Here is a 21,282-nt window from a genome sequence, read left to right on the forward strand (position 1 = left end):
CCAAAGTAATTGTCTTACTCAAAAGAAATGAAAACATATCTGTATGCTGACCAAAGTAATTGTCTTACTCAAAAGAAATGAAAACATATCTGTATGCTGACCAAAGTAAGTGGCTTACTTAAAAATAATGAATACATATCCGTATGCTTACCAAAGTCGCGAGGATAAAAACTTTTCAGCGGTGGTAAACCAACTAAGATGGACATGCTTCCATCAACTAAAGTTCTTTTATTGTCCCACAGTGTGAGTCGAAAGTCTGTTTTGCGATTAAATAACAATTAGATGCTTATTAGTTAAAGCGACTCGAAATGTGACATTTAACAAAAGACTGAGATTAAATCTGGACATACGTTTGGACATTTTATAAACAGTTAGTTGCAGTGGCGTTGCTAGGGTGGAGGAGGAAGGGGAGAATGTGAAAATCCCCCCGGACCCCACTTTGGAGGGGTCCCCAAATGAATGTTCGAATATTTTTTTTACATTAAATATTGCTCAAAATGCAGTGGACCCCAAAATGGTCAAGCCCCAAATGATGGCAAATTTCTAGCTACGCCACTGGTTAGTTGGTTAATTTTTGGGGAATATGACATTAATTACTAATGGCAGCAGATCTTGTATTAAAATAAACTTCATTGTTTTGTTGGTTTGTTGTTAATTTGTTTAATGGTTATTTGTTTCTATTTGTTTGTTTTAGTTTTTTTGTTTTTTTTTGGCCTTTTTGATGGACTGTTTTGTTGAATTATTTGTTTGCTTGCTTTTGTTTATTTATTTGGTTTGTTAGTTAGTTTTTGTTTGTTTTGTTTGCTTGTTTAATCGTTTAGTTGTTTGTTTGTTTGTATTTGTTTCACAGTAGAGGAGACATTACACAGAAGTGTAAATTTCTGAAGGGACATAACACAGACCTATTGAACTAGAGTGGACGAGACAGTCTCTTAACATTACGCAAAAAGATCCTAAAACAAAGCGTTGTTTTGTAAAGTAGTTATATGAAGTAAAATTTGTTGTTTTTTTTTCAAACGTAAACTATGTAACATATAATACTCATAATCATTATATATATCGTTCGTCCATCATGGTTCGATGTTAACCACTTTTGACATCCAGGGGGCTGAGGGCTTTGCGCTAGGGTTCTGAGCCACCTCATGTGGCTGGTGAGACCTATGTGAGCCGGGAATGTTCGGCTGCACACTGGGCAGGTTATTCCAGCTAGAGCTAGTGCTATTGGCCTTCCTTTTCCTCTGTGACGCTTTTCTTCTGCCAGAGCTGTTCTTTTGTCCTCGTCAATTTGTGCACCAGTTTTCACAGCGCGCCGCCATGATGCTCTGTCATGTGCTTCTGTCTTCCAGGTGGCTGAGTCAATGTTGAAGGCTTTCAGAGATGCTTTGAGTGTGTCCCTAAAGCGTTTTCTTTTTCCACCTTGTGAGCGCTTCCTTCCCATTAATTGGCCATACGGAAGTCGTTTAGGGATGCGTTGGGATCCATTCTGCAGATGTGTCCTGCCCATCGCAGCTGGGACTTCATCAGGATTGTGTGGATGCTTTACAGACCCGCTCTTCGAAGATTGCTTTGAAGACCCGCTCTTCGAAGATTGCTTTGAAGACCCGCTCTTCGAAGGACTTCAGTATCTTGTATTTTTCTACATTTCTAGATCGATAAAGATCTAGGTACTCAAATTATATGTATGTACAATCTAAATCATAAGATGATTAAAATGAAAAAAGCTTGAATTATTTAGATCTAGGATTGTCGAAACATTATATTAATGGAAACTAGCAAGAAATTAACCGAAAACGGGTGTTGGAGAAATAAAGTGTAGGCCTACACACTGTTTACCAGACAGACAGAGTGAGTTGATAGAAGCTTTGTAATTCTCATTTTGTAGACATGTGGCTGGTAGGGGGAGGCTTTCACCAAACACAAACTCAGTTGGAGTCGAGAGTCGAACTCAATCCTCCGTGATAGGTAGCCAAACGGTTCATGCCGATCAGCCACATATCCCAAAGCTTTGTAACTGCAGTCTAATTTACACTATTCATTAGGATTACAAAGGTGCAGATGGATAGGTTCAAAAGGAGAGCTCTTTAAGGATCTGAGAACCGTGTACTATTGTGTCTAGACTATCTCCTAGCTCTTCTTACCTACGTTTTTCAGCTTGACTTTGAGAGTTGGTTGGTTTGAACTACTCGCCCCTGGAACGACCATGGATTCGCTTAAAGTTTTGAAGAATGTCCTTGCCGAGTCCAGGACTACGTCCATTATCACGCCTATTTCTTTCTGAAGGAATAAAGGAGAGTAAGACAGACATTGAGTGAATGTCTCGCCATTCTCTCAACCTTCTCTCTATCTTCACTCTCTCTCTCTGCCTCCATCTTTCTCCACTATTTTATTTCCATCTATCTCCCCCCTCTTTCTCTCTGTCCCTCTGTTTCATTTTCTCTCCCCTTATTTCACACCTTCCATTCTTCTTCTTTTCTTTCTCTCTCCATCTTCCATCTAAATTTCATTCCACTCTTTCACATTCTTTCTCTCTCTAAATTTTTATCTCTCTCTTTCTCTCTCTCCATTTATCTCCCCCTCTTTCACTCCCCCTCTCTCCCTTCTTTTTCTCTTTCAATCTATCTCCCCCTCTTTCTTTCTCTCCATCTTTTTCTAACAGTTTATCTCCACCTCTTTCTCTTTTTCCCATCTATATCTCATTCCGATCTCTCAATCTATCGCCCCCTTTTTCTCTCTCTCCACCTATCTCCCACTCTTTCTCTCTCTCTCTCTCCATCTTTCTCCCCCTCTTTCACACCTTCCATGTATCTTCTTTTCATTCTTTCTCCATCTTCCATCTAAATATCATTCCATTCTTTCTCACTCTCTTTCTATCTCTAAATTTGTATCTCTCTCTCTCCACCTCTTTCACTCTCTCCATATATATCTCCCCTCTTTCTCCCCCTCCCCTCTTTCTCTATTTCTATCTCATCCTCTCTCTCTCTCTCTCTCTCTCTACATATACCCCCTCTTTCTTTCTCTCCTTCGTTCTTCCACACTTTCTCACCATCTATCTCCACCTTTTTCTCTTTTATCCATCTATATCTCACTCCACTCACTACATCTTTCTTTCCATATTTCTCTACTTCCCTTTTTTCTCTCTCTCTCTCTCTCCATCTTTCCCCCTCTTTCTTTATCCCCCACCTTTCTCCACCTCTTTCTTTCTCCATTTATATCTTCCTCATATTTCGCTCTCTCTCTCTCTCTATCTCTATCTCTCTCTCTCGGTAGAATAGCCAGAGAAAGAAGAGATAGAACAGTGCCATAAGATATTGTTAACGCCGAATTGCTTTCCATCAGCACATACCGTGTTAGCATTCTTTAATTTGTCCAGTGACTTTATATCTGTAATATAGTCAATCGCCTTGGCAAATTTCTAGAGACAACAAAACGAAAACAAATAATTACAAAATAAACATGTCAGAGTCAAAAAATGTTTGTTTCAACACAAATCTATTCCTCCTTTAGAAAGCGTCTGGTGGTCTCTAGTTTCTCATTCTATTTTAGATTTATTTCTTGTAAAGCTTCATTACCGCAAGGGATATTTCCAGTGAACCTTTGCACAAAATGGAATTCTTTTATTTAACAGTCTAGTCAATGATTTCTAGCCTACATACGACGTCGCACAAAGTATCATGTAGGTTAATGTCTAATTATGTTCACATCTCTTTACTAAGTGCAAAGAAACATTTGCGCCGATTGTGGGAATTCCCGCTGTAGCCGTGTTCAAAATATTAAAAAAACATAAGCCAAATTTAATTTTAAACTGTATTTTGATGCAAAGCAAAATATAAAAAAAGACTTTAAAAAAAAAGCTTATATTAAGGATATCAATTAGTTTGAATCAGTCATGTTAAATTTGTAATAGAGCTAGACTAACAATAACTGTTATTATAATTATTTTTTAACCAATTATTTTTGTTTAGCGTAATGTCATGCATTTAGCTTTCTCAATTCACTATGATCCTATCACTTGACTAGACCACTTGGAAAAGGGGTGCGAGAGAAAGAACGGGGTATCAGGGTGATCACTTTTTAAATGTATTTTTTTTTATGTAACGACCTGAATTCGAACTTGTGGGCTTAAGTCTTCCCAGGCTTCTCAAGCCAACGCGACAACCACTCTACTAGCGAAAAGTCTATGGACATGGAAGATTGTATAGTTATCTATTGTCCACTCTACTAGCGAAGAGTCTAGGAACATGGAAGATTGTATAGTTATATATTGTTTCTATTTCATGTTTTCACTGAGCCTCAACTAGCATTAAATATCAGCTACGCCCGTTGATTTGTTACCAGATTTCTTACATTATATTTTGATCAGTTAGCGCAAACATGTCTACACATCATTCCCCATTTCTTACCCACTTTCAATAAAACGCTAGAGTACTCAAGCAACCTTTTATTCTAATTGCATCCTTCGCATCTTTCCGATCTCCCACATAGTCTTGTGCCAGGAAACCCCTCCCTTCCTTTTCTTTCTAATAAAACAGATCCAATTTATTCACTTCTCAATTATTACACTTGTGGCCTGTAAGTTCTAGTTACTTTGTTACTTTCAATTAGAACGGACACTTAATAGCCCCCCCCCCCTTTTCAACATGCATACTTCTGCAAGACATTCTAACGTCATACTTCTGCAAGACATTCTAACGTCATACTTCTGCAAGACATTCTAACGTCATACTTCTGCAAGACATTCTAACGTCATACTTCTGCAAGACATTCTAACGTCATACTTCTGCAAGACATTCTAACGTCATACTTCTCCCTCAGGTTCTAACCCCGACCGCCGTCATGCCCCACCGACTTTTTTCCGGAGGTTTGGGCTAGACCAGGCATGTCAAACTGGGTGTTAGGGTGTTAGGGGGCCGCATGCGGCCCGCGACCACCTTGCATGCGGCCCCCTTGGCCACCTAAAAAATTATAAAAATAATGTTAAACTATTACGCTGGAAAACAAGAGATGACAAGCAACTTGAATTGAAAAATAGTATTTGTTAACGTAAACTGAACAACGAGGGTGAGCATTGCAAATCATTTAATAAATGTGATTTTGTGAAGGAGTGTGTCGTTAGAGCCTAAGTAATTTGTCCACAAAAGGTGAAAGCATTCAAAGAAATAGCGTTAACAAGTGACACTGTGGCAGATAGAATAAATGACATGTCATTCAGGTTGCGTGAACAATTAAAGAACAAAATAGTTGATTTTGAATTATTTTCATTGGCTCTCTATGAGTCAACTGATGTAACGGGTGTAGCACAGTTGGCTATATTCATAAGGACCTGTGACAGGAATTTTGACATACACGAGAAACTACTTGAGTTCTGTTCTATGTATAACACCACAACAAGCGAGGAAGTTTTTGAGAAATGACAGGAGGTCAGTACAATTTATCTTTGGTAAAGCTATCTAGTCTAACAAGGTATGGCGCACCAACCATGAAATGAAATGGTTTTAATACAAAGTTACTTGCAAAAATAAGAGAGACTGATGATAATTTTAAATTTGCTCATTTTCAGTGCATCATTCACCAAGAAACATTCTGCACACAGCAATTACAGTTTCAATATGTCAAAAGACCGTTTTCAGTCGCTTCTCAATTTTATTCGTGCCCGCGGTTTTAATGCTTGCCAATTTTTAATGTTTCTGGATGACATTGGACATGAATTTGATTGTGTTCCCTACAACACAGAAGTCCGCTGGCTCTCATGACATATAATATTGAAGGCATTGTTTGCACTGCGTGAGGAAATCGTATTGCTTCTGAACATGAAAGTTGAACCTGTTGAACATTTCCAAACTGACGAATGTGTTCAGGATTTGGCATTAGCAGTTGATCCCACTGGTCACCTGCAAGACTTGAATTTGAAACTTCAAAGTAATGACTAAATTGTCACAACTGCGTGTAATCATGTGAAATGCTGTGGATTAACCAAATATGAAAGGAAAATCGTGTTCACTTCTCAACGTGTCAGGAACTAAAAAGATTAAATACGGTTGCAACATTTGGTGAATGTCTTACACCTAGAATCGTTAGTAGATGCTTTCAATGACCGTTTTCGTGACTTCGTTACATAAGAGCAAGAATTTGCGTGTTTTGTATCTCCATTCTCACTTGATTCTGAAAATGCTGCTGGAAATGTGCAACTAGAGCTGATAGAATAGCAGTCAAATTCTTAGTTGAAATCGAAGTACATTGAAATGGCTGTACAAAAATTGTACGGTTATTTACTCTGAACGGTATGTTGTATTGCGGAAATTTGAAGCCAGAATTTTAGCTATGTTTACAAGCACTGGTCTCTGTGAGCAGTTCTTTTCCATAATAAAAGCTACAAAAACACCTCATCGTCCAAGATTTTCTGATCAAAATTTGTCATCTGTGATGAAAGCGTCAGTGGCAAACAAATTTCAATCTGACATTAATAAAATGGTATCCCAGAAAAGATGTCAAGCATCAGGACAAGAAAATAATGCGTAATCAAAGTATTTTTAATTAGCCAATAGTACTACAAATTTAGCTAAGGGACAGATATGCTATTAATTATTGTATTCTATTGTATTGTTTCTAATTTACAAAAAAAAAACTAGTAGGCTGTTTTGCAACTGATTTTTTTTGCTGCGACCCCTCAGGTCATAGTAAGTTTTCTATGCGGCCCATACACCTTAATGAGTTTGACATGCCTGGGCTAGACTGTTTTAATCCTTAATTCTGTGGAAACATCCGAAACGTATCAAACAATATAAGACCATGTTGTGTCCATGAATACTTCAAGGACTATCAATTCCTTACCGAGCTAAAGCCTAAATGGCATAATAACGTAATAATCAAAACACGCCCACCGAGAAGAAGTCCTAAATAAAGTTTTAACTATTTGTCGGCCTCTCAAGTTAATATCTGCATATCTGGACTGCTCTATGTTGTTTTTATTTTTATTTTTGGCTGTTAAAGATTTCGTAAACAGGTTATTATTCCAGGTGTAGACCGTTGTTTTAAGGAATAAAGGAGTGAAAAAATTCAAATATATAACTACCTCTTTTTTTTTTTCAAGAACAGAACTATACCAAAAACGTTTTGATCTAGTTTAAAGTATACACCTTCGCACAGAAAGAATGTATTGGATTTCTTAATTCTAGATCTCTAATGCATGTTCATCTAGAATTCTAGATCTAATTGTATTGTTATAAATTACTGACGTTCCTTCTTCACATAATAGTGTCGTATAAACTAGTACTTCAGATGCTAAAGGCTTTATATCGATATTCAGCAAACTCATATATATATATATATATACTAGATGGATATGACCCGCGGCCTGCGGGCCTTAGTTTGGGTATTAATAATCAACTGGATTGAATTTACATCTAAGCTATGTCAAACTTGGAGAAAGTTCCCTTCACATCTTTTAAATTTACCAGGAAAATAAAAGAAGCGTATGAAAATCGGTTTACCCGTTCAGCCGACCTATAAATAATAATACATATCCAATATAAATAACTGTTTACCCAATTTGTTCAAAAGTTTCGTTATTTAATAGAGTTACAATTAGGTTCTTTTTGTTTATTTTTGAAGCCCTCCGGTTTTGGGAAGGACTTTAAACATACTCTGCGGTCTACGTCATGCTGTAAGGAACATGTATGCCAAGTTTTATCAAGACTGGTCAAACGGTTTTGATTGTTTTTTGGGACATACATACATACGCCTTACTTAATGCTTGATATATATTAGATATATATTGTTAGGCGCTTCCGCGCTGTATCTTATAAGTCAAACGGAGGAAACTCTCAAAAAATATATCCAAATCCAAGAACACAGGCGAAAGGCCAACATTGTAAGTAAGTCGACGCTGAATGTCGTATAAGAAATTCAATCATAACGAAGGCACCGTCTAATGTTGTCAAGCTAAATCTTTATGTCCATCAAATCTGCCTCTCTCTACAGTCTTCAAAAGTAGTCTGTTTACATTTCGACATTCTTCCTCAAATTATAGTCCAGTTTTTACTTGTCGCGTCACTGACTATAAGCAGAGGCGTAGTGAGAGGGGGACAAGGGGAGAAGGATGCCCCGGGCGCCACCCTCAGGTGGGCGCCACACGCAGCCTATATTTGTATATGATGTTCATGGAAAATGGGAAGGGGGAGCCAATAAAGTTTCTTGCACCTGGCGCACGTTTTGCTCACTACGCCTCTGTCTCTAAGTCAAAACATTCCCTTACTGGGAAACAAATAACTCATTCCTAATCTATATGCTTAAATGGTTCTAGTAAATGCTTTTCTTTATTTCGACTGTCTAGATATATATTGAACAAAGATGAAACTTAGAATTAAAACTTAAGCCTATAAGTTGGATCGAACAGGTAGTAGGGTCTTTTTTGCTATTAAAATAAGGAAGTGTAAATTTCGAAGTCGTAACATCATAGTACTTTAGATGATAAATTACTTTATACAGATATTCGATGATCTCGAAAATAATCTCAATTCGGTTTTATGAACTCCTTCATTAACTTTCTTTCGATTTTTTTCTTTCGATTTTTGTCTAGAACTACATGGTTAAAAAAAGAAAGATGAAATTAGACCTATAACTTGGAGCAAATTGAAAGTGTATTGTTTTTTTTTTTTAGTTAAAAAAAGGAAGTGCACATTTCGTATTATGTCAGAATTAGGAAAAAAATATTGAGTCCGAAGATCAGTGAGGAATACAGTATTTCCTGTGGCTGCGCAGCCCCAACTGTGACCTACATATTTTGCTACACCCACGGCAAGCATAACCATTGTTCGCAGCTGGTCGATTTAGATTTTCTTTTCGCCGTCTGCGTCTGTCCTCGGCAGCGGACTTTCTTTTGGTCTCAAATGTGTATCGAGCGGCCTTTGTGAGTGACCTCAAGCTGTCTCGTTCTGAGGCCGCATGCAACCAGGTGCTCTCTTCTGTGTCAGCTAAGGCAAGTTGGCGCCTAAGTTGGTCTTTAAAGGGTTTCCGTGGGGCGCCTCTGTTACGTCGACCACCTCTTAGCTCACCAAAAAAGACTCCCTGTATGACACAAATATGTAAAACTACCTCTTTTATCGACATAGAGAGCTCCTCATCGTGACTACTTAAATGCGCCTAAAGCTGATAAATATAGAGCTACTCATCGTGACTACTTAAATGCGCTTAAAGCTGCTAAATATAAAGCTCCTCATCGTGACTACTTAAATGCGCCTAAAGCTGATAAATATAGAGCTACTCATCGTGACTACTTAAATGCGCTTAAAGCTGCTAAATATAAAGCTACTCATCGTGACTACTTAAATGCGCCTAAAGCTGATAAATATAGAGCTACTCATCGTGACTACTTAAATGCGCCTAAAGCTGCAAAATAATGAAAGAAACTGTAAAGGTTCTTTTGGTGGGGAAGGTGGGCTGGGGGGGGGGTAATTACCGTGGCCAACGAAAGTGAAGATTGTTCGGTCAAGGTTGAGTTTGGCTTAAAGTTCGAAGCCCTGTTGAGAATCTCTCCAATGTGAACAATGACGTCATGATCCACGGACGACTCGACGGAAGAAGAGTTCACTAAGTCAATGAAGGTGTTCAATACACTCATCACATGAGTTGTGGTCTTTTCGTCGAAACTTTAAACAAAACAAAACATTCACTATAAAGGGATGGAAAGTAAGTTTGTCGATTACTGGATCAAATCAGGCGGGAAAAAGTGATCACCCGAGTAGGGTGCGGTAGGTATGACAGCAATTTATTGCATGCAATAAGTCAGTGATATTTTTGCTAAATCTACGGCCTGCGGGATATATCCGGCCCGTAAATTGAAGCTGTCCGACACTTTAAGACTCCTATCCATAGAGCAAAGTCTCAGAAGAAGGTCTCCAAAATAGTTACAGAGGATCAGTTCTAATAGACTTTTATGTTCTGGTATTGATGACACGAACCGCGACCCATACGAAATAAATGTATACGGTCCCCACATTGAGAAAGGCAGTGTCTAGGGCATCAATGCCATAAGTGAATCGAAATGTCAGTTGTAAGAACTATCAGGTTTGTGTATTCAAATTCATGTACTAGGATCGCTTTTATAGGAAAAATCGTTGCTTATACAAAATTTGACAAGCAAAAAAAAAAAAAATACTTAAAAAACAAGATTACAAAGAGAGTTTGTGTTATCACACAAACTCAGAGGCGGCCCCATCAGATTCACCAACGTTTTGATCGTTTAAAGAAATTTGGCGTTCTTTTTCACATAATTGCAAACAGTGCAACAAGTCGTCTTTGATAAGACTTTTCTAACTCTTCTGGAATAAGCGGAGTATCGTTAAGTGATAACCTAAGATCAGCAGGGAAACTTCCCGATACAGTGTGAGCTGATTACCTACTTTTATTGATTTTTACTCAAATGTAAAATCCCAATGTTAATTACATTTATTCAATTGTTATTGCACATTTTACAATAATACTTAAATATTATAAACAGACTTAACATCACATGAACAGGTTTCTTTTGTATACTTTAAATGGTATAACGTTGTGCTGTATTATTTACACTTACACTACATCTAGATGAGTCAAGGCATATTTGGACATATATCTAGAGATATTTTATTTTTATATTTTCCCATTTGTCTGTTTCTACCAAGTTAAAATTTTTCCAACTTGGTTGTCACCCCAAAATGGTGTAGACCGGTGCGGACCGCACCCCACCCCTCCCCCAATGACGCCACTGCTCCTAGAAATCTACTTTTCCCAACAATTGATGTAAATCTAGTTTAGATCTGGATCTGGATGTTTGTAAAATGTTTGACATGTTTCGGATGTTCTTTCAGAGTTGAAGATAGTATACTTCCTAGTCCAAACATCCCACAGGACGACGGGGGATAGGAGCGGGCAGGGTTTGAACCCGGGATTATCGTTAAATCCAAACTACAGTCCAGCGCGCAAACCGCGCGACCAGGCAGCCATTCTATACTAGGTTTAGGTCTAGACTAAATAGACTCTAGATAAAGATCCAGAACTAAATATATAGCCTAATCTAGACTAGAATCTAGACTAGATCTATAAATCTATAAATAGAATCTAGATCTACTAGATCTAGATCAATATTATGATCAGCCAGATCAGGATTAGTAGGCCTACTACTAGATTATAGTGCACTTTTGTTGCTGTTCGCATCAGATTCGCTTTTTGATGTGATACTACTGCTTACATAATAAGTAAATCTACACCAATAAGCTGTTAGAAGATAAACTATTTTCTTAATGAATTATAAATGTAAATTTTGTTCAAATTGTTTAATACAATTAAATCTAAGTCTAGATCTATGTCTGGCCTCTATTTATTGTAATCTAGATTGTCGTCAAGTGTATAGCCTAATGAGGATGTGTGAAAACTGAGCGGTATAAAAGTAGTTTTTTTTTAATTTTAAACTTACAATTGAAACGAAGTTTGTATTAAAATTATTTTAAAAAAAATAACATTTGAATCAGTATTATATTCCATGAGTTAGTTAATTAATGGAAAGTCTATTTTACGATGATCCATTGATACTTTTTCAATTGTGACCTTAGATGCAATTTTTGTACCAATGCGCGAATCTAAGAATGAAGCTTGATTTATTAATGAAGAAGCTTGTTAACTATAAGACTTACTTCCCCTGAAGTTTTTCATTGAAAAGTGGTGTAATTTTAAAAGAAATCTGCTTGCATATATAATTTAAAAAATTAGATGGTTTACTTTCGGAAAAGATCAGAACTTTGAATGATCTAAAATATAATTTTCATTTTCTCTTTTAGGTTCTGAGATCTAAACGGGACGGACGAACAGACAGGCCACACAAAACTAATAACGTCTTTTTCCCTTTCGAGGGCCGCTAAAAAATTTTTAAAAAAAAGATAATCTAAGAAGACCTACTGTCAAATATTTAAATACTGTAAGATTTGTTTCCCTTTTCGATATCAAACAAAATTTATTTATTACCACTATTTAATGAAATAATAAGTAAATATTTGGATTGATTTATGTATTTTTAGGCACAATGTATAATTGTGCACGATTTCAACTTGATCCGAGAATGGAAGTGGGAAAAATAAGGTGTTCAAAATTTTTTACCAGACAGACAGAGTTGCTATACGCTTTTTAAAAGAAGCTGCATCCACTAAACAAAAAGCAGCAAACAATGATATTTTTTTGTGTAGGTCAAGCAAAACTTTTGAGAGATAGTGCGTTTCCTTTCCTTACATCATATGCTGGTCCAAGGCTGTGCTGAAACCCAGTGTCTTGAATATGAGTTTCAATGTTGCAATTCGAAGGCCTGTGCAGTATATTGTCGCTTAATATAAGTGATAATAGGAATTTATTAATTTATTTATTAATGTAGAAAAATAGAGTTTCTGGGAGAAGGCTTCCCGTACTGACTTTAAGAAATCAGTAAACGCAAATCTGCTCGAGTCGGGATTTGAGCTTGAGCCCCTAGATGGAGAGCTGAGCGGGTTTTGAATCTCTGCCATACATTTCCCTTATTTCCTTATAATTAATATGCATTTTTAGTTACAAAAAAATATGCTTGAAATGTGAAGACCCCCGAGTTAAAAGCGCACGGTCTTTGTGCTATTGTAGATCAGTTCCCGGTTGTTACAATGGATGCTATACAACAGCTTCACTTGTCCAAATCCTCGGTAAGGAGAATTGCCTTGATAGTTTGTTTTGTAAACGAGTATCCAGACACAGACTTCTACTGAAAAATATTCACAGTAGTTTCTCTAGACTCTAGGATTATCTAGTAGATATATTTACTTATAATTACATTTCAAACTACGGTTTCGGAGGGGATGGCATAATATAAGAATGGGTTAAAATCTCAATAATTAAAGAATTTAATTTAGTCATTAGCGTAGCAAAGCACAAGCACGGGTTAAAGAAAAGGATAGTCCCCCCACCCCCCTACGCCGCCGCACGTATGGTAGAGAACAACAATGAAATCGAGTCATATAATAAAGATCCTACCTTTCACAACTTTTTGTTTAGTTATGCGCAATTCAGTTACATCTTAAAATTGATACAAGTCGATACATTTTAGAGTCTTACAGTAAAACAATTTTATTCGTCTTTTTCATTCAAGTGTCCACGTGTGTCCTTATTGGGCGCCACGAACCCTTTGCGCCATCGTTGCTACCCAACGAAAAAAAAAAAATAGGTAAAAAATAGGTTAATAATCTTTTGCACTTATTGTGAGGCCGTGCGGGGGGGGGGACCAATCAATTTGTAGTCAATTCCCCCCCCCCCACCCCGGATCCGCCATCTAAGAGATGATGACCTAAAGCTTCTCCCAGCCAACCCCTCCTCAAAAGTAAAAAAAGAAAAGAAAGCTTAAAGAAAATGTTTTTCTTAGTTATTAGCATGGGGATTTGTATTTCACTAGTTGGTTAGTGTGTTGAACCGATGAGGGACTGATCTGTCCACTGCCTTTCTTCATATCTGTCTTTTGCCTTGAATAGATCCTCTTTGAATGACATGCCCGACCATTCTTTAATATGACATCTGTTTCCTGGACCTTGTGATAAGGTTAAGTTTTAGACTGCGTTTTTTTTTTGTTTTACAGTGGTCATCAGGTCATCGTGGGGCACAATTGCCACCGTTATCCTGTTTCGAATCGTCTCATTTTTAATGCGGTCTTTGTGAGTGATGCCTAGTTATTGAATATTTACGTATATCTTTAGCATCTCAATTTCATTGCTAGATTACTCCTCTTCAATCCTACAGTTAATGTTTAAGATTCTTAAGAATACCAGAAGTAGGCCATGACCAAGGAGCGCATAAGTCTGATTTTTGTACACAGATGTAATTGAATCGTCAAATATATTAAAATAAAATAAAATTTAAATACCTAGTCTGATTCGACAGACTTTCTTTGAGGTTCTGTACAGCAGAATGAATGCAGTCCGTGATATTTGGGTGGGCCCATTGGCCCCGCTGCGGAGTGGATTCATTGTACAGACATTGTCTTGTTAATGTATCTGTAAAAATAAAATGTATTTTAATCCATTGTATATGTTGGTTATAAACTGGAGAGGAAGTCCCAGTTTTTGTTTTCAAAATGGTAGGGCACAGAGGCTGTTTGGAATGATTAAAGTTCTATTTGCACTTCAAAACAGGAATAACTAACAACGTTTTATATTCTATAAAGTATTTCCCTTATTTATAAAAGTATCAAACGTGAGGGTATATTTACAAAGACTCACCCTGTCTCTCTGCATGGTAAAAAGTTTGTACACGTTATTTCTCCCTCACCTAATCTCGGCTAAAGCAGTACGGGAGGCAACAGTAAGAGTTATAAGTCCAACTTGATTGGCGTAATATATGAACGCCGCGTGTTGTCTCTGACGGTGGGAGAGGTCTTCGCGCCTCACTAATCAGCTACCGCCCGCCTCAACCAAGGCAGTCCCCTATCAGTTAGGTGCTGATCCGCCACTGCTTGCCAGCTCTAATGTGTGCTTAAAGCTGAGTTAAAAAGACAAATAGACTACGGCAACCAAACTCCTAGTCTACAATGGCTGTGTAGTGAGCACTCTTCTTTAGGCTGTGTAGTGAGCACTCTTCTTTAGGCTGTGTTGTGAGCACTCTTCTTTATGGCTGTGTAGTGAGCACTCTTCTTTAGGCTGTGTTGTGAGCACTCTTCTTTAGGCTGTGTAGTGAGCACTCTTCTTTAGGCTGTGTAGTGAGCACTCTTCTTTAGGCTGTGTAGTGAGCACTCTTCTTTAGGCTGTGTAGTGAGCACTCTTCTTTAGGCTGTGTTGTGAGCACTCTTCTTTATGGCTGTGTAGTGAGCACTCTTCTTTAGGCTGTGTTGTGAGCACTCTTCTTTAGGCTGTGTAGTGAGCACTCTTCTTTAGGCTGTGTTGTGAGCACTCTTCTTTATGGCTGTGTAGTGAGCACTCTTCTTTATGGCTGTGTAGTGAGCACTCTTCTTTAGGCTGTGTTGTGAGCACTCTTCTTTAGGCTGTGTAGTGAGCACTCTTCTTTATGGCTGTGTAGTGAGCACTCTTCTTTATGGCTGTGTAGTGAGCACTCTTCTTTAGGCTGTGTTGTGAGCACTCTTCTTTAGGCTGTGTAGTGAGCACTCTTCTTTAGGCTGTGTTGTGAGCACTCTTCTTTAGGCTGTGTAGTGAGCACTCTTCTTTATGGCTGTGTAGTGAGCACTCTTCTTTAGGCTGTGTAGTGAGCACTCTTCTTTAGGCTGTGTAGTGAGCACTCTTCTTTATGGCTGTGTAGTGAGCACTCTTCTTTAGGCTGTGTTGTGAGCACTCTTCTTTAGGCTGTGTAGTGAGCACTCTTCTTTATGGCTGTGTAGTGAGCACTCTTCTTTAGGCTGTGTAGTGAGCACTCTTCTTTAGGCTGTGTTGTGAGCACTCTTCTTTAGGCTGTGTAGTGAGCACTCTTCTTTATGGCTGTGTAGTGAGCACTCTTCTTTAGGCTGTGTAGTGAGCACTCTTCTTTAGGCTGTGTTGTGAGCACTCTTCTTTAGGCTGTGTTGTGAGCACTCTTCTTTATGGCTGTGTAGTGAGCACTCTTCTTTAGGCTGTGTTGTGAGCACTCTTCTTTAGGCTGTGTAGTGAGCACTCTTCTTTATGGCTGTGTAGTGAGCACTCTTCTTTATGGCTGTGTAGTGAGCACTCTTCTTTAGGCTGTGTTGTGAGCACTCTTCTTTAGGCTGTGTAGTGAGCACTCTTCTTTAGGCTGTGTTGTGAGCACTCTTCTTTAGGCTGTGTAGTGAGCACTCTTCTTTATGGCTGTGTAGTGAGCACTCTTCTTTAGGCTGTGTAGTGAGCACTCTTCTTTATGGCTGTGTAGTGAGCACTCTTCTTTAGGCTGTGTTGTGAGCACTCTTCTTTAGGCTGTGTAGTGAGCACTCTTCTTTATGGCTGTGTAGTGAGCACTCTTCTTTAGGCTGTGTTGTGAGCACTCTTCTTTAGGCTGTGTAGTGAGCACTCTTCTTTAGGCTGTGTTGTGAGCACTCTTCTTTAGGCTGTGTAGTGAGCACTCTTCTTTATGGCTGTGTAGTGAGCACTCTTCTTTATGGCTGTGTTGTGAGCACTCTTCTTTAGGCTGTGTAGTGAGCACTCTTCTTTAGGCTGTGTTGTGAGCACTCTTCTTTAGGCTGTGTAGTGAGCACTCTTCTTTATGGCTGTGTAGTGAGCACTCTTCTTTATGGCTGTGTTGTGAGCACTCTTCTTTAGGCTGTGTTGTGAGCACTCTTCTTTATGGCTGTGTTGTGAGCACTCTTCTTTAGGCTGTGTTGTGAGCACTCTTCTTTAGGCTGTGTTGTGAGCACTCTTCTTTAGGCTGTGTTGTGAGCACTCTTCTTTAGGCTGTGTTGTGAGCACTCTTCTTTAGGCTGTGTTGTGAGCACTCTTCTTTAGGCTGTGTTGTGAGCACTCTTCTTTAGGCTGTGTTGTGAGCACTCTTCTTTAGGCTGTGTTGTGAGCACTCTTCTTTAGGCTGTGTTGTGAGCACTCTTCTTTAGGCTGTGTTGTGAGCACTCTTCTTTAGGCTGTGTTGTGAGCACTCTTCTTTAGGCTGTGTTGTGAGCACTCTTCTTTAGGCTGTGTTGTGAGCACTCTTCTTTAGGCTGTGTTGTGAGCACTCTTCTTTAGGCTGTGTTGTGAGCACTCTTCTTTAGGCTGTGTTGTGAGCACTCTTCTTTAGGCTGTGTTGTGAGCACTCTTCTTTAGGCTGTGTTGTGAGCACTCTTCTTTAGGCTGTGTTGTGAGCACTCTTCTTTAGGCTGTGTTGTGAGCACTCTTCTTTAGGCTGTGTTGTGAGCACTCTTCTTTAGGCTGTGTTGTGAGCACTCTTCTTTAGGCTGTGTTGTGAGCACTCTTCTTTATGGTAGTGAGAGCTGGTCAACATAGATGTGATAAAATAGCTGTCACTTCCGCATCCTGCAACGCAAAATGTGCGTCTTCTGATGTCTCCAACCAGGACGTTTTGAAACTGGCCAAAATGCACAGCATCTATGCTCTTCTTACACCTAGAAGACTACGCTGGCTCTGACATGTCACCCGTATGCCAGATGGTAGAATCCCTAAATATATCTTACATGCTGAGCTGGGGGGGGGCTAAACTATAGAGATGTCTGCAATAGAGACACGAGAACCACAGGCATCAACAAAAGTATGTTGGAGGAGATAGCCCAAGACCGGATAGCATGGAGACCGACTGTGCGTGCTGGCACGAACCTCGTCGAGAGCGAAAGAAACGATGCTGTCTTATTCTAGAGAAATAATAAGAAAGCTGCCTGCCACTGAGTGACATGGGTTCATGTTATACTATTACAATGTAGACTTATCAGGATTAATTTTTAATTGTAATTTTGGCATAATCAGGAGGAATACTTCTACGTTCAGGCATCTCTCGTAAAATGAGGAAATAACACTTGATAAGACAGACACGCATAATAAGTTTAATAAATACATTATCTTGGGTCACCACATAGGAAATATGATACACAATAATCCAAGCACAGTTAGCAACAATCCTCTAAAGAAACATTTGACAATATAACATAGTTCTCAAGTGACTATTTTCAGTGACTGCCCTCTACTGACTGCTTGATTATACTGACTGCTCTTTACTGACTGCTATCAAGTAATCGGATAAACGTGTTCACCTTCAGAATGATGAAACACATGAAACAATTCTAGTTATAATATTAAAAATAGGGTATCCCACTGTATGGCACCAACTTAAAGGTGGTGACACTGACCTATCAGCTACCCGTAAAGCATATGCATACACATGCATGCACCAACTGCGGCAAACTCTGTCGCTCCAGAATTGGCTTTATCAGTCACACCAGATTCTGTCGCATTTCAAGACAACATCAAAACGAATGACTTATCTGGGCGCATCCATTGTCTTCCGAGACAGAAGGAGCCATATATAATTAGAACAATAATAGCAAACTAATTTGTATTGAGAAAAATGGCTTTTTATATTACTCATTAAGACTAAACTGCCAGCACTACAATGTCCTAGTAACCGTATGGTTCTAACGATACAAAAGACAAAACAAATGACAATTCATGAATCTGTTCGCAGAACTGATTGAGTATTTTATTAAGCTAAATAGCTTATCAATGCAAGGTACACAGCACAGTTAATGAAAAACAAACTTGGTGACAAATCAAATTCCAGATGACTAGGTACTGTACGTTTGATTAGTAAAACTGTAAGATTAGACTCTTAAGCCTTACTCAATCTAAGACTGTACTTTATGAAAACTGGACTCTGTGAGAGACTAAAACTATAAGACTGGATTATATGACACACCAAAATTGGATCTAGACTAGGTGTGACCAAAGATCTATTCCTTACCTCAACAAACGAATCCATAAGGCAAAGAATTAATTTGATATTGAAGTCCTCAACTTATTGTTGGCCAAAATAAACCAACAACAAACATTTTTTTTGGCGCTGGTGAGAACAAGCACTTACGGATCAACGAGTGAGATAGACAGGTTCCAGCAAGTACTTTGATTTTAAAATTAAACTTTTGGGCAGTTCTAGAACTCTTTTCTAATATAAGTCACACAATTCTAGGAGTCAAAGATGTGGGGAAATATGCAGGTCGCAACTGGGTCTGCATAGTCCTGTGAAACACTCTGCACTCATCCTGCGTAGTCCTGTGAAACACTCTGCACTCATCCTGCGTAGTCCTGTGAAACACTCTGCACTCATCCTGCGTAGTCCTGTGAAACACTCTGCACTCATCCTGCGTAGTCCTGTGAAACACTCTGCACTCATCCTGCGTAGTCCTGTGAAACACTCTGCACTCATCCTGCGTAGTCCTGTGAAACACTCTGCACTCATCCTTAAACTTCGGAATCGAAGACATTGCCATGACATGCGGTTGGGCGTCGGGTCGGCCACATGTTAAGCTCTTCAACCGACGGCCCTCGAAACAAGTGTGTGAGTTTTACGTCACATGTCCCTTTTTCGCTCTGTGCTATATGACCATTAATGCAAGAGGTAGACATATATTTAGCTTGAAGTATGAGTCGAAACCTTGATCATGTCAGTATCTTCATACTTTATAGTTTTATTTTATTAAATGTCACTCATAGTATGGATGACCCCATTTCACTGTTGTCAAGGATGATCCTTCAATGTTTTCATTTTTGCGAGAATGACCAATGTGTAGATAGATGAGTAGGTCCAAGCAGCCCCTGTACTGTAAGGGTGGACATGGTGTTGGCTGATGAAAGTTGGTCTTTATTATGACGCTAGGCGTTTCTAAGCCTGTTATTTGGGTTTCTATCTACTTTAAGTGGGTAAGTTAACTCATGGGGGGAGGGAAATCTTGTACAAGCTATTTTAGAAGCTATAGCGAATAAAGTAGAATAAGACTATACAGCATGTAAATCTTGGAAATGTCAGTATCTTCATACTTAAAATATTGTTTTATTGTATTAAATGTCACACATTGTATAAATGTCAAGGACGATCCCTCGATGTTTTCATTTCTGCCGAGAGATGGATCCATGTTTAATTAGACGTGTAGTGCCGATGTGATTTGATGAGAAGAGATACAGCAAGTGCCGATGTGATTTGATGAGAAGAGATACAGCAAGTGCCGATGTGATTTGATGAGAAGAGATACAGCAAGTGCCGATGTGATTTGATGAGAAGAGATACAGCAAGTGCCGATGTGATTTGATGAGAAGAGATACAACAAGTGCCGATGTGACTTGATGAGAAGAGATACAGCAAGTACCTTTTGTTTCAAGAAAGGAGAAGTTGATGATGTGCTGCCTTACTTTGTATAGACTCTTTGTTTTGCACATCACCAAAAGGATGTCTCGGAGGATGTCTGATTGAAGTCATCAAGTTAAAGTACACTACTTAGTAACTTTCATTATTCATCATTACTGTTTAGTTTGCAACATTTATTTCAGTTGACTCTATATTTTCATGTAAATCAAAACCTTTACATTGTATGCACATAAAGAACAGCCCTACGTGTCAGTTGGTATTGTATTCGTTTCTTTTATTCGTGCCTGACAGAAAATATTTCAAACTTTGCTGGTCAGACACAAGCCTAGATTACTGAGAAACGTAACTTTAGAAATACCTGTGGACGTGGAAACAAAGCTACTCACGGTTCATGACCCCTGGTAACGGACAAGGCTCGACATCTGTTAACAACGCGAGAGTCATGGTCCATTTCAGCGGCTTTACGTTTAGCATTTCCTCCTCGCAGTACGTGTGGTTGTAATTTTTGATTGTTTCCGGTTCACCTGAAAGTCATTAAACTGTCACGTCTGCTACTCGTTTGAACAAAAGTTTGATTAGAGCAGAGGTGTTAAACCTACCGATGGCCAAAAAAAAAACCCCGCATTTGAAGGGTCGCATCACCGCAATAGAACTCAAATCTTTTCGATTTCATTATGCACTATACCAAGGCCGGATTTGGGGAAAAGCGGGCGGAGCTACTTCCACAGGGGTCTCCACATTCTTAAATCTAACACTGCACTGTACATAGGTGATTCAAATGGGCAGACAGCATCGCGTCGTGGGTTATGACCAGCGGGCCGTTGGTTGGGAAACATTTGTTTAGTGAAACAAGTTGTTTTTTTAATCCATGTTATTTGTCTAGTGTGGTTCAGTAATTTAGTCCAGTGTGGTCCAGTCCTTTAGTCCAGTGGGGTCCGGTCATTTAGTTCAGTGTGGTCCAGTCATTTAGTTCAGTGTCGTCCAGTCCTTTAGTTTAGTGTTGTCCAGTCATTTAGTTCAGTGTGGTCCAGTCATTTAGTCCAGTGTGGTCCAGTCATTTAGTCCAGTGTCGTCCAGTCATTTAGTTCAGTGTGGTCCAGTCATTTAGTCCAGTGTGGTCCAGTCATTTAGTTCAGTGTCGTCCAGTCCTTTAGTTTAGTGTTGTCCAGTCATTTAGTTCAGTGTGGTCCAGTCATTTAGTCCAGTGTGGACCAGTCACTTAGTCCAATGTCGTCCAGTCATTTAGTTCAGTGTGATCCAGTCGTTTAGTTCAGTGTGGTCCAGTCATTTAGTTCAGTGTCGTCCAGTCATTTAGTCTAGTGTTGTTCAGTCATTTAGTCCTGCCAGGGTCCAGTCATTTAGCTCAGTGTTGTCCAGTCATTTAGTCCAGTGTGGTCCAGTCATTTAGTCCAGTGTCGTCCAGTCATTTAGTTCAGTGTCGTCCAGTCATTTAGTCCAGTGTTGTCCAGTCATTTAGTCCAGTGTGGTCCAGTG

At 39.0% G+C, this 21,282-nt stretch overlaps 1 protein-coding gene across 3 annotated transcripts in view; it reads right to left on the reverse strand.

Annotated features, from left to right (window-relative positions):
* Positions 1–21,282, reverse strand: part of LOC106059529 (uncharacterized) — a 134,760-nt gene that overhangs the window by 26,344 nt on the left and 87,134 nt on the right. For all 3 annotated transcript variants that reach the window (XM_056039053.1, XM_056039051.1, XM_056039052.1), the window contains 6 exons: positions 20,175–20,312; positions 13,901–14,030; positions 9,455–9,644; positions 3,344–3,412; positions 2,139–2,274; positions 152–256 (listed from right to left, as the gene is read on the reverse strand). In XM_056039053.1, the coding sequence (XP_055895028.1) occupies positions 152–256; positions 2,139–2,274; positions 3,344–3,412; positions 9,455–9,644; positions 13,901–14,030; positions 20,175–20,312 (768 nt within the window). The remainder of the gene's footprint in view (positions 1–151; positions 257–2,138; positions 2,275–3,343; positions 3,413–9,454; positions 9,645–13,900; positions 14,031–20,174; positions 20,313–21,282) is intronic.

The sequence above is a fragment of the Biomphalaria glabrata genome, chromosome 8, assembly GCF_947242115.1.
Source record: "Biomphalaria glabrata chromosome 8, xgBioGlab47.1, whole genome shotgun sequence".
Classification (NCBI taxonomy): Eukaryota; Metazoa; Mollusca; class Gastropoda; family Planorbidae; genus Biomphalaria; species Biomphalaria glabrata.